General features: G+C 39.4%; 1 protein-coding gene across 1 annotated transcript; it reads right to left on the bottom strand.

The window, feature by feature from the left end:
• Positions 1-249: 249 nt before the first annotated feature.
• msmo1 (methylsterol monooxygenase 1) lies at positions 250-10,572 on the bottom strand. The gene is made up of 6 exons (XM_062516922.1): positions 10,478-10,572; positions 8,825-9,096; positions 7,666-7,814; positions 3,739-3,865; positions 2,303-2,457; positions 250-1,097 (listed from the first exon to the last, which is right to left on the bottom strand). The coding sequence occupies exons 2-6, from the start codon at positions 9,077-9,079 to the stop codon at positions 917-919; spliced, it is 867 nt and encodes a 288-aa protein (XP_062372906.1). The 5' UTR covers positions 9,080-9,096; positions 10,478-10,572; the 3' UTR covers positions 250-916.
• Between the last annotated feature and the right edge of the window lie 1,610 nt (positions 10,573-12,182).

Here is a 12,182-nt window from a genome sequence, read left to right as displayed (position 1 = left end):
GGCGTGGTCTGGCGAGATAGTTCTCAGAGGAAATACAGCTGAGAGATAGCGTAGTTGCCATAAACAGGATAGATTACAAGCGGCAGTACCATACAAATATGGTTGCGTGGGCGTTCAATACTGTTCATTTGTTTAGCGTTCGGTGTGGTAAAAGTGACTTAGCAAGACTATTTCCGTGTCCTGTACTAATAATGTGTGAAAATTCAAATGATATATAATATTAAATAGGACACAAACAAAGAAGATTCATTAAACAGGTACCAAGCTTTTATTTTCATTCAAAGGCAAAAACAAAAAAATGTCAAACTGAACATTTAAGTAAGAATGTGGCCGGTCCACAATCACAAAGTCACGGTTTGGGGTAGGTTACAGAGGTTTCAAACGGGTTGTAGAGGCTACCATTCCCTTGAGGCGTAACTGAAGTCAAATACAAAATAAAAGGCAATATGCAAAAACCTCAATCTAAACCACCCCTTTGTTCAATTTAATCAAGGGGGGAAATATGAATACAATAAATCTGGATATTTGTAAAGTGCTCAGAAATCACACCACTGCAAACTTCTGTGTCCTCACAGCAGTAAGCATTTCTGTTTGTTTATTATGAGGTCTGAAGAGTCTGTGTATGTGTGTGTGTTAGATATGTTAGGATCACACAAATCCATAGATCAGTTGGGCCTCACAACAATAAAAAAAATGTGCATTTGTGAACCTTCTCTGTTTATATACTCATACATTGTTCATTCACACGCTCACTCACAAGTCGCTCACTCACTCACTCACTCACTCACTCACTCACTCACCCACTCACTCACTCACTCACTCACTCACTCACTCACTCACTCACTCATTCATTCATTCATTCATTTACGGTGTCATTCTCAGTGTCATCTTCCCCCTCACATCCACTTCCCCGTTCTCACTGCTGTTTCTGTTTCTGCTGATGTTTGATGAACTGGGAATCTGTGCTGAACAGCTTGTCCCACCAGGTGAAGGTGGACCCATAGTTTCCCACAAAGTTCATGTGATGGAAGTCATGGAAACGAGCCCCAGCATAGAAGGGAATCAGGTGCAGAGGGTTCAGAGGAATGTCATAACCACTGCAAAGGAACGACATTGTTAGAAACAGCACAGAACACACACACACACACACACACCCACACACACACACACATCATGTATCCACATACTGTAGGCTACGTACAGAGAGGTGGAAAATCTGATAATACAACTTGTCGTGAGTAAATACAATAACCAGAATAAAAATGAACATATTTGTGGTATAGATTTGTAACCTATTTGTAACCTACCTACCCAAGTGCCAATGACCAAAACTGTACTACCAAAATCACCATAAGATGGCAACATGCATTTTTCAGCCTAGTGGCACTGAAATATCCATCTAGTGTAGATGACAGTGATGTGTGGGTCAGGGTACTTAAGAGCCACATCCGCCCAACCCATGTTGGAGATCCAATCCGCCCCGCCTGTCCCGACAAAATAGCCTTAACCACCCTATCACAGACGCACACACACACACACACACAGCCGTGCGTGCGCACTCCAACACATGCATTCGCATCATAGCTCAGCTCTCTGCAGTGAACCTGCACAAGCATGATGACATATACATTCTTGCTGACCATCAGATACGTTTTGATGGTGTAACCGGTTCTGAATAAGAAGTTGGCTACCGACTACCACTTCCCAAACTAATAAGAAGACCGAGATGATAAGGCTAGGCTATACTTTAGACTAATCAAACAACACACTTAATAAGCCTACAGAATAGAGTTAACGCCTGTGGAGTATGGTAACGTGTGGAAATAACTTACGCAACGCTAAGCAGCACGGACGTGACCAGATCGTGATCAGGATCTAAATGGTATTTGTTCCCTCACATCAGCTGTTTTATGAAATAGAAGCTCATTTAGACGATCATCTGGATATTTAGAAATAACTATTTCATTTTATTGTGTGGATAGGCTTTGTCCTCTCAAATGGGCTATTTTTGTATCCAATCAACTCTGGTGTGCATTTCAGATGAAGAAGGAGATAGGAACAGAGGGGAGAAACCTCACTGTAGCCTACCGTACACGCACATGAATATGTTGGCGTACAACGTTGCTATCTAGCAAATTAGACCCGATCCACCTGCAACCCGTAATATTACATGGATATCTCAACCACACCCGCCCGACCCACGGGTCGAAAGCCCGTCATTGGCCGGCCCACGCATCACTAGTAGATAGGCAATATCACTCATAAGGCAGAGAGAGGAAGAGAAAAAGACAGCTGCATTTACCTGTGCACATCAATGGTCTCCAGGAGTCTGAAGGTGACCCAGGCCCAAAGTAGAATTACATGGTTGCAGAAGACCATGATGCCAATGAAGAATCCAGAGCCCAGGATCAGAGTCTCCAGAGGGTGAGCATATTCAGCCTGCATCCCAAACGGAGACTGAACACACACACACAAGTAGAGAGAGAGAGAGACAGAGTTAAAAAATGCTTCGACACACCTACAGTACCTCCACACCTGTCTCATGCTTATGGCCGAATCACAGCCATGGTGGTATCTGGTACAGACATCATTCTCACTTGTGCTATATTGCTTAAACAATCATCTATATAACTATGACCAGGATGATAACATGAAAAGCTTTGCTGTGGTCAGTGCTACTGCATCAAGAATAGTCACAGGTCAAATTCATGTCTCGAAAGAACTGCAGATTGGACAATGTTTTGCTGTCTGCTATTCAGTAATGGTATAACACAACAGATATTACACAACATATAAGACATTGGACAGGGAGAAAAGGACAGACAGGTGTGTGTGTGTGTGTTGGGGGGGGGGCAGCACAGATGCTCTGGACATGGGTAGAGTCTTCTAAGCTGCAGTTAGCTTTTCTTAGCGTTGCCTTGTCATGTGATGTTGCCTTGTCATGCAGTGATGTCAGAGACTGAAGAGGGTGGCCAATGATTTTAGAACATGTGCACACAATGCTCTGGAGATGTTTCTTTTTAGGTGTCACTCTCAATAAAGGAGGTGCAAAAAATGTTGAGAATCTTCCTGCTCACTCCAAAGGAGTATAGCTTCCTCAAGAAATACTGTTGACATTTTTTGTTGAAGTCAAAATGCAGTTTGTCATGGATCAGTGTTGTTAATTGTCGTTAGGGCTGTGCAATTAGTCGATTTTTAATCGTAATCGAGATTTTTATTTTAAATCGTAATCGAGATTCTGAAAACATGACATCGTAAAATCGATTTTTCACTTTAACTAGGGTAATCACGGTACTTATGTTTGCAAGTGTTGAATTTTGTGGCAAAAGTTCAAAAAAGTTTCTTAATATCAATCATTCAAAATGAATTATTAATAATTAATATTGTATAATAAGAGCAAGATTTGCACTTAAATCCCAATGGGGAAATTATTTGCAAAATGTTCATTAAAAAACAGCATATTTTAAATAAATTCTTGCCTTTTGTCATTTCACAAAATAATCGTAATCGTAATCGAAAATCGGATTTTGAGAAAAGAAAATCGAGATTTTATTTTCAGGCAAAATCAAACAGCCCTAATTGTCGTTAGTTTACCACTGCCAGTTCCCTCCTCATTTATATCTCCCTCTACAGTATGTCTCTTGTGGTCAAGTTTTTGTCTCTTTCCCTCTCTCTCTTTCTCACTATATGCATGTGTATGTGTGTGTGTGTGTGTGTGTGTGTGTGTGTGTTACTCACAGTAAACTCATGGTGGACCTTATGGATGTATTTGTAGATTCTGCGATGATGCAAAGCTCGATGGAGGAAGTAATGCCAGGTGTCTTCAATCACAGCACAGCCAAAACACTGGGCCAGCAACAGCGGCCTGAGTTGAAAAGGACACAAGTGTTATTAGCTTCAGGAGTGACAACGGCTCACACATCACTTACATGTCAGGCCTCTTTGTTCAGAGAAGCAATGAGCAGTTTAAATCTAACAAGGTCACTTGCAAGCAGACATCATTCCACATAGCTTTTCTTCCCATCATCCCACTACCATAAAATTAAGTGCACATACACAAGCACTACATTCCACCCTCTCTCCTCCCTAAATTACATCTTAATATGCTAGTCTTAATACTAGAAGGCCACTTTGGTGTGCAGACCTCCGCAAAGTCAAAATCCTGCAATATTAATAAGAATGAAAAATAAGTTGTGGATCCATCCGTATTTGAACATGCTCCAAAATGTAATAATTAAAATCTGCAAAATGTACAAAAGAAAAAAAACAGTAGGAGTGGCGGAGCGTGGTAGTGGCTATTAGGGTCGGAGACCATAGAGGATTCAGTGGTCAGTCTCCAAGTAGGTGACAGGGTTTGCATAACGGGGTTTGATGGGCATTTGGACCATCAAAAAATAACTCATAAATTCGTAATAAAGTCATCAAATCAATCAAGTCGCATACCCAAAGTAGAATAAACAAATTTGATCTAGGCCACATTGCCACAACATTGCGATTACTGGATCATATCCCAACAATTTGCACACAGGTGTGACAACAATAATGTGAATGCTTACTAGGGCTTTGACTCCGAACTTCGTTATTCGAATATAATTCGAATTTTTTAAAAATATATGATATTCGAACGAATTTTAGGCAGCTCTTAATATTCGAACCAGTTATGAGCATTATTTTTTTGTACATGTGTTTGCATGCAAACGTGGTTTTCAGATTCAGCGGCTTTCTCACATCTGGTAAAGTCGTGAATCATGAGCTCATTAGCAAGGCTATTAGGCTTACTCATCTGGGCTCCTGTAGGTGATGTTAGCGAGTGGTTTGACTAGCCTATTCAGTTTCCCCACGTGTGTGTAAGTTTCAAGGTAAGCTAATAGTAACTTCCTCATTTGGACAGGCCCTTTTAAGTCTTGGAGTTGGAAGACATTGGTATTGAGATGGTCAATCAACTTGAATGCATGCAAGAGTTTTAATCTGTGCAGCATGCTAATCATGCTAACCGGATAATTTAGCTTGTCTTCTATGCGTCATTGCTTTCACGATTGTGATTGTTTAGGATGCATGTCGAGGGACGGGTGTCCATTGAGCGCGCACGAGGGAGGACGAGAGAAAACGGGCCATGGAGAATGAGTTTAGGCTACTTAGGCTATACTGTTTGGTAAAGTTGTATGCCTCCACCTGAACAGCGTTATGTCGGTGCAATCAAGCTTCCAGGGATCTTGTTTTCATGCAGACAGACGCGGTCTGCACGGAGTGAAGGGGCTGTGTACGTGTGTGTGTGTGTGTGTGTGTGTATGTTTGTGAGAGAGAGAGACACACAGACGCATGAGTGACAGAGAGACGGAGGGAGAGCAGGAAAAGGAAATTCAGCTTAATGAATGCTGCGTGTTTTTCCAATAGCATAAAAATAATGGTCAAAATATTATTAACAAATATTCGAATACATTCGAAGTTTGATATTAATAACCAAACGAACTTCGAATACGATTTTTGGCCAAAAGTCAAAGCCTAATGCTTACTCGGGGAAAGTTAAAGTATGCAGTCAATCACACTAAGGGAAATGGCTCTTATTAGTCAGTCTAAGATGGATGATGTTTGCATGAATACTTGGATGATCCTGTCTCATAGGCTACTGCCACTTCTCAATGGAATAACCTGTTGACAAGAAATTCCCTGTGGTAAGTAGCCTACTTAAACCCATAAGAGTCAAGGCATGGGCAATGTGTGAAGCCGACCCCATTCATCACAGATTTTGACGCTGTCTCTTAATAGCCTTCACATTCCCTTCTTATTCTTGATATCCTCTTATAAGGCAGTTGTCATTATGCTGTATTGTGCAGTGTTTGCACATGTTGCATACACATTTGTTTAGAAACCTAGGCCTGTACCTCAAAGGGTTATCATTTTCAATAACCCAGATTTCACAATATGCTGTGCAACTAAAGACATAGAGACATCTAATTTGGCAATCAGAAACGTGGCGCAAAGTGCAATGCAAAGCTTATTCTTATCTCACACCCAGTCAGTGGTGGATTTGCACCATGCGCTTCACTTTGAAATAGCATAACCGAAACCATAACAGTAACTTTTATTAAGCCTTGCGCCCAGGTATGTGGCAGAAGGTGTAGTCTGGCACATAATCCAAATATCACTATCTTACACCCTCTAAAAATCATACGCCACTGACCAAGAAAAACCTGGTCTATAGCGGAAGGCACATGTAAAGCACAGCTGAAGACACACTGTCACAGGATAAATATCCATTCGAACAAGATGTAAGCAGCAACTCCTTTGTAGGATAAATATCCATTCGAACATTAACTTTTGCTTTTTACAGACTATTTTTCAATGGTAACCCCTTGTCAGTCAATAGTGAAAGTAATTAACTGTGTAGAACTATTTTGTTGCTGACTAGGAGACGAATTTGAAGATAATTTCACCTTAACCATGCGTTCAAATAATAGAAAAGGAGAAATGCATGTAGGCTACATTCTGCTAACAAACAGGTTTTAGTAAAGCTGATTTTTCTGGCAAGCGTCCAACATATGACCACATAATCGCGCCATTGAATTGGTCAATGTGGACTGACCATGCCTCTTATATCTATAAACTTTACGCCTCTGACCACCCGTTTCTGATGGCCAAAATAGAGCCTCTAGTCTTGTGAACAATAGGCTAATGTTGTTTGGCGTTGCATTGCCTCTAAGTTTCGCCATCTGACGATACACATTGAAAATGCTTGTACGCCAGATATGAAGTTGGCGCCGCCGTTGTTACTATTTAGGTTTCTGTAAATGAGTTTGCGCACTCTGTGTCACATATGCGTCCCATACTGCAGTGTGTGTTCACACAGTAGTGTCTCTGGTGCGCACAGCTACTCTCTATGGAACTTGCTTTTGATAATGGCTGTAATATACAATGAGCCACATTCAGCGGACCAGTTATTAGCATTTGGACCTGACTCTCATTCAGCAGAGACAGAAAGGGAGAGCACCAGAATACTACTGTCCTCCACATAATGTTCTGTTCACTATATCAACATAGTGTATGGTTATGGTAACACTATGAAAGCTTTCTTCCAATTTCTATTACTTTGATGTGCTACAGGCAACAAGTTCCCATGTATTGTTCAGCCCATGGCTGTCAAATTGTTTCGCCTGGCTCAGTTTTCTTTTAATTATCCAATAATCTAAGAGAAAATATAGTACGTCTTACATGAACTGATTTGTTAAACACATTTGAATTATAAATACATTGAGAGAAAGTGGAATACAGCATTATGTCCAATATTCCAATATGTGGCTTAATGTTCTGTATTTATACAACAATTGGGTTCGATGGAACTATTTATTTGTTTCTGATTGGCAGAGAGACGTTCCATGAGTTGAAATATCCCATTTCAACTCAGACTTTGCACAGCTAATAATAAATCACTCCGCGATACAAAGTGAAGTTGTGAAGTTTAAACAAACAACATCTCAGCACTAAATGAGTGATCCGGAATGATCAACAAAAAGCCTAGCAATATGGGTAGGTATTCAGCAAATCTAACATCTTTGTTCTAGAAAAGTTTTGTGTGAAAGGAATTAAAGGCACTTTGTGTGTGTGTGTGTGTGTGTGTGTGTGTGTGTGTATGTGTGTGTGTGTGTGTATGCACACGTGCGCTCTCACCAGCGAGGCATTGAGTCCCAGTCATAAGGGATGTTGAAGAACTCAGTGAAGTAATAAGTTCCACAGATCAGAGGCAGCTGGATGCAAAAGTGATTGAAGAGCAGCATTTTGAAACACCTCCACTGTTTCTCCCATGTCTCGGGCTTATCCTAAAAAAACACACACATAAACACACACACACACACACATATATATATATAAACCTTTTATCAGCAGTAAGCAGTGGTTTCTGGTTTCTGTTCTAAAAACGGATAGTTTCGGCCCTTGATTATGATACGCTGAATCGCGTTCGATGCCGTTGTAAACCCAGCATAAACACACACCTTGACCGCATTTCATTCTATAGTAATGCGCTACCACAAATAGCACAAAAGTTAGAGTGGCTGCGTCTCGATGTTGCATGGCAACCATTCATATGGAGGGAATATTCTTTTTTTAAACCACATATTACAAATAATTAACGTGTAAAATACTGTTTTGTCTTTTCAGAAGGTTTTCTATACGGTGGGGAGTTGTTTAAATCCTTTCTAAAAGACAAAACAGTATTTTACAGCCCTGATACCATTATTGTGAAATTACCTTATTTATTTCATCATAATAACAGATAACAGGTCACATTTTACCATCAAACTAACTAATACAAATACTTTTAATTGTGCCATAACACTTAAAAGTAACTATGTAATTTAGTCCTTCATAGTACCATAATGTTGGTATAATTACAGAAATATTATGTCACAATAAGTAAATCCTAAATATGCATTGCTTCGGTAAGTACATATTTACAGCAGTTACTACCATTTTATTTTACCAAAGTTATTTGCATTGTTTTTGTATGGTAATTGTACAGTTATTGTCTAGAAATTACACATTAATTATTTGTAATATGTGGTTTAAAAATATTATTACCATGAAATTGCATGTATATTGCCATAACATTAGCCACTTATTACCGATCTGTAATGTAAAGTGTTACCCAATTGACAAACAGCAGAATTTGCTGAAACACTGAATACTCTAGCCTACTTTATGGTGTTCAGAATCTGAATCAGGACCAGCTATTGGACAAGTCATTTCACATATACAAAGAATTTGGTTTTGAGACATATACAGGAGACAACTGATTGGTCCTGTGTATGCAGTGCTGCTTAGTGCTTACCGACTGGATTTTGTACTTCTGCACGAAAGGGAGGAACTGGAAGAGAAAGCCAGGTAGACAGAAAAGGAAATAGATGAATTCATGCACAATCAGTGAGCCCCAGGTAGCAATCTGGAATTTGGTGTAGCTCTGCAGCATGTGGTTCCATGCTTGCTGCAGTGGCTGTTGGAGGGGGTTCTCTGGTAGAACTGAATCCATATAGTCCACTGCCAGGAGTGCAGAGGAGAGGACTGTCACACTTCCATTCACTTCCATGACTGAGGAACATGAACCTAGAGGACAGAGGCTGAGTTAATGTTCACTCAAAACACACTAACCTTTCAGGTGCACATGCAAACCAAAGAACTGGCCAAACGAGCTCAGTATTCTGAGATCAAATAATATAAGATAGGGCTAGGCTACTTCGACACTGGTGATCTAAAAGTATTTGTCATCCACTAACAGGGAACTTTCCATGGGAACTTAAGATGGGGAATTTTGGAAATATTCCAAGTGGGAAACCTTCATGAAATTAAAGGAAACTATGAGAATTAATGGGAGATTACGGGAATTAACTGGGAATTTGGGGTTTCATATACAAACATAAATAATTTGTTTCATAATAAGTAAGATTTGTTTCTTCACATTTTTGCTTAGCTTAGAAAAGCATACAAAACTAGCTAGAATTCTAGTGGGAATTCCATTCTGACTAAAGTTAAAATAAAACAAAAGGTAAAAATATATAAACACAACATATTACCACAAACCTCATAGATTATAAAGTTGTCAAGCTAAATCAGACAATAACCATATGGTTAGCCTATTAACCATCCCATTACAGTTTATGCAAAATTACAAACACCAACTTCAATGAGGACAAAAGCGACGACAAGACCACTAATGGCTCTGTTTGCAAACTTTCCCAAATTTCCCACTAGTAATTCCGACATGAGATGACGTTCACAATGGCGTGAAAATGTTTTTCCCCATGCTTATGAACGCACCATAGGTTTCCTTTATGTCTAGATATGCTGATTGCTGTGTGTGTGATTCTCTTGCAGGGTAGAAATTAAACTGAATTTGCATTAAATCAGGTTTGTTAAATAATATTGTGCTGCAAGATGGAGTTTTCCACTACATTTATGTTCTCTGTTCTAGACTACTAACTTGCCATATTACAAATGCCAGTTTATTCCAATTAATTCCCGTTTATTCCCATGGTTCCAACTTTGAAAACTTCCGGAAGTTTGCAACTGTATCCACTAATAAAGCCAGGAGAGGCTACACTGTACTAGAAGTTCCCAATCAACTAGCTTGGGCCTAATCACTCATTCATGTAGTGAACAAACCCTGAATCCAGTAGTAGACTATTGAGATCATATATAATTGGCAATTTGGATTCATAACGTCATCCTGCGTTGGTTAAAATACACACATGCATTGCATTATTATAATTAAGCTAACTCAAGTAAGATGGGTGTAGGCCTACATCTGTTGTTGCACTGGCCTAATATCTACATTGCCTTATTCTTTCGCTTTAAGAAAACCTTAATTCTGCAAAAACCTGAATTCCGCACAGAAAATACACGCGTATGGCTACACGACAGCGACCTCATTATCCAAATCCATATTCACCGTAAAAATAATGTCCTAAGGAAGATGTAGCCTACTTACCAGTAGTCTTTTCACCACAACAGTTTCCTCTACCTGAGTACAACAGAAGCAGGGAGATTAAAGAGGAATAACTTCCACGCAAGTGATTGGACGAGGTGGGAGGAGATATGCGTCACGGAACAAAGACAGCAAGTGGATTGGAGAGCTGTATGGAGTGATGATAGTGAGACGGTGAGTTGCTGGAGCAACAGCCAATCAGGAATAACGTTATCTTTCATAACCTGCGCCGTTTGCTACGATAGAGCAATGTAGAGAAAAGACGATGGTGTGGTTTAGGCGGTCTTTACAGTATGCTGGAGGCGTGTCTTGCACTGTAGCCTGACGCTTTTCTGTGTCTTTCACTCCCATATATTTTGTACAGTCAATGTTCCCAGCCTTAAGTGACATAATAGGCGGTATCTATTTAACTAGGCTAAAATGGGACGCATAGTTAGGCACGTAGGCACCATAGCATAATGCCATGTATTAGTTCATTATTATAACAAAATAAAAATTAATTGATTTTGTCTAAGTGTATGACGTAGGCCTATTCGACTAAATTAACCAAATAAACCTACAATATTTACAAGTCTCAAAGAAACTTTTCCAAGCCCAACAAAACATGTTACACAATCAGATGTTACAGTTTTTTTCAATCGCTAACAAGCGTTTGTCCATTCATTTTCAAAACTCTAAACACAGACTCTTACCTACAAAACACAATTGGCCAAATGGACCATTTTCCTCTCAAAAGCACATCCCATGTTGTTACACCACATTTTGTTACATATACACTAACTCGTCATTTCCCTGCAATCACTAACTTTACCAACACACTGGAGACCTGACTCAAAATGAAGTTATTTTGTCAAAGAATGAAGCTTGTTTACACTTCACAAGATACATGCAGTCAATCAGAGTACACTAGGTTTCAAAATACTGGCTACTGTTGACATTGCAAAAACTGCATAGACTTTTACAGTATGTTTCAGTTTTACAGGTTCAAATGCATTCCAGTAAAAAGAAAATCTTTTCTTTTTTTTTTTTACTGTTCACTAGGCCTACAGGAGGTGCATTATAAATACTGTTTACAGTAGACTATGATAGAACAGAAAAAGTTTTACAGCATTGCAGTGAACAAAATATCCATGAAACACAAGAGCATTCTGAACAAAAAACAACAGCAAAAAGCCCAGGTAAAAAGGGGGTGAACAAAAAAAAAATTATTATATACAATATTATACAATATTACTGTTTCTAATCTCTGCACCTGCTCCTCTCAGTGCTCCTGCACCTCTTACTGCATCTCTCACTGGGCCTGCTCTTCTTCCTGGGCCCCTTACTCTTACTCTTCCTCGTCCAGACATTACAGTATTTGTCTTTTTCTGTTTCTGCTTCCAAAAACATCACCTCCTCTTTTTACTGTGTAAGTGTCAATGTAATAGAGAGAAATAACCCCTGCCACTGAGTCTAGATAGACTGGAATCAGCTGTGGTTGGTCCAATTTACCCAACATAAATCATCTGTGTGTCAATTATTCGATAGTTTGTTTATTATCAACTGAGATATATTGCTTTTGAATTGATAACATTGCAGAAGCAGAGGTTTTTATACTGTATCTAAGGTTTGGAAAATTGTTTTAACTATTGTGGGATGTTGTGTGTTAACATTCGAAAATAATACAAAAACGATCCATTATTTTGTTGGGAGGTATAGTTTGTCTGTT

This window comes from Sardina pilchardus, chromosome 2, assembly GCF_963854185.1.
Source record: "Sardina pilchardus chromosome 2, fSarPil1.1, whole genome shotgun sequence".
Lineage (NCBI taxonomy): Eukaryota > Metazoa > Chordata > Actinopteri > Clupeiformes > Clupeidae > Sardina > Sardina pilchardus.
Note: the sequence above shows the minus strand (reverse complement) of the source record. Positions and strands in the feature narration are given on the sequence as shown.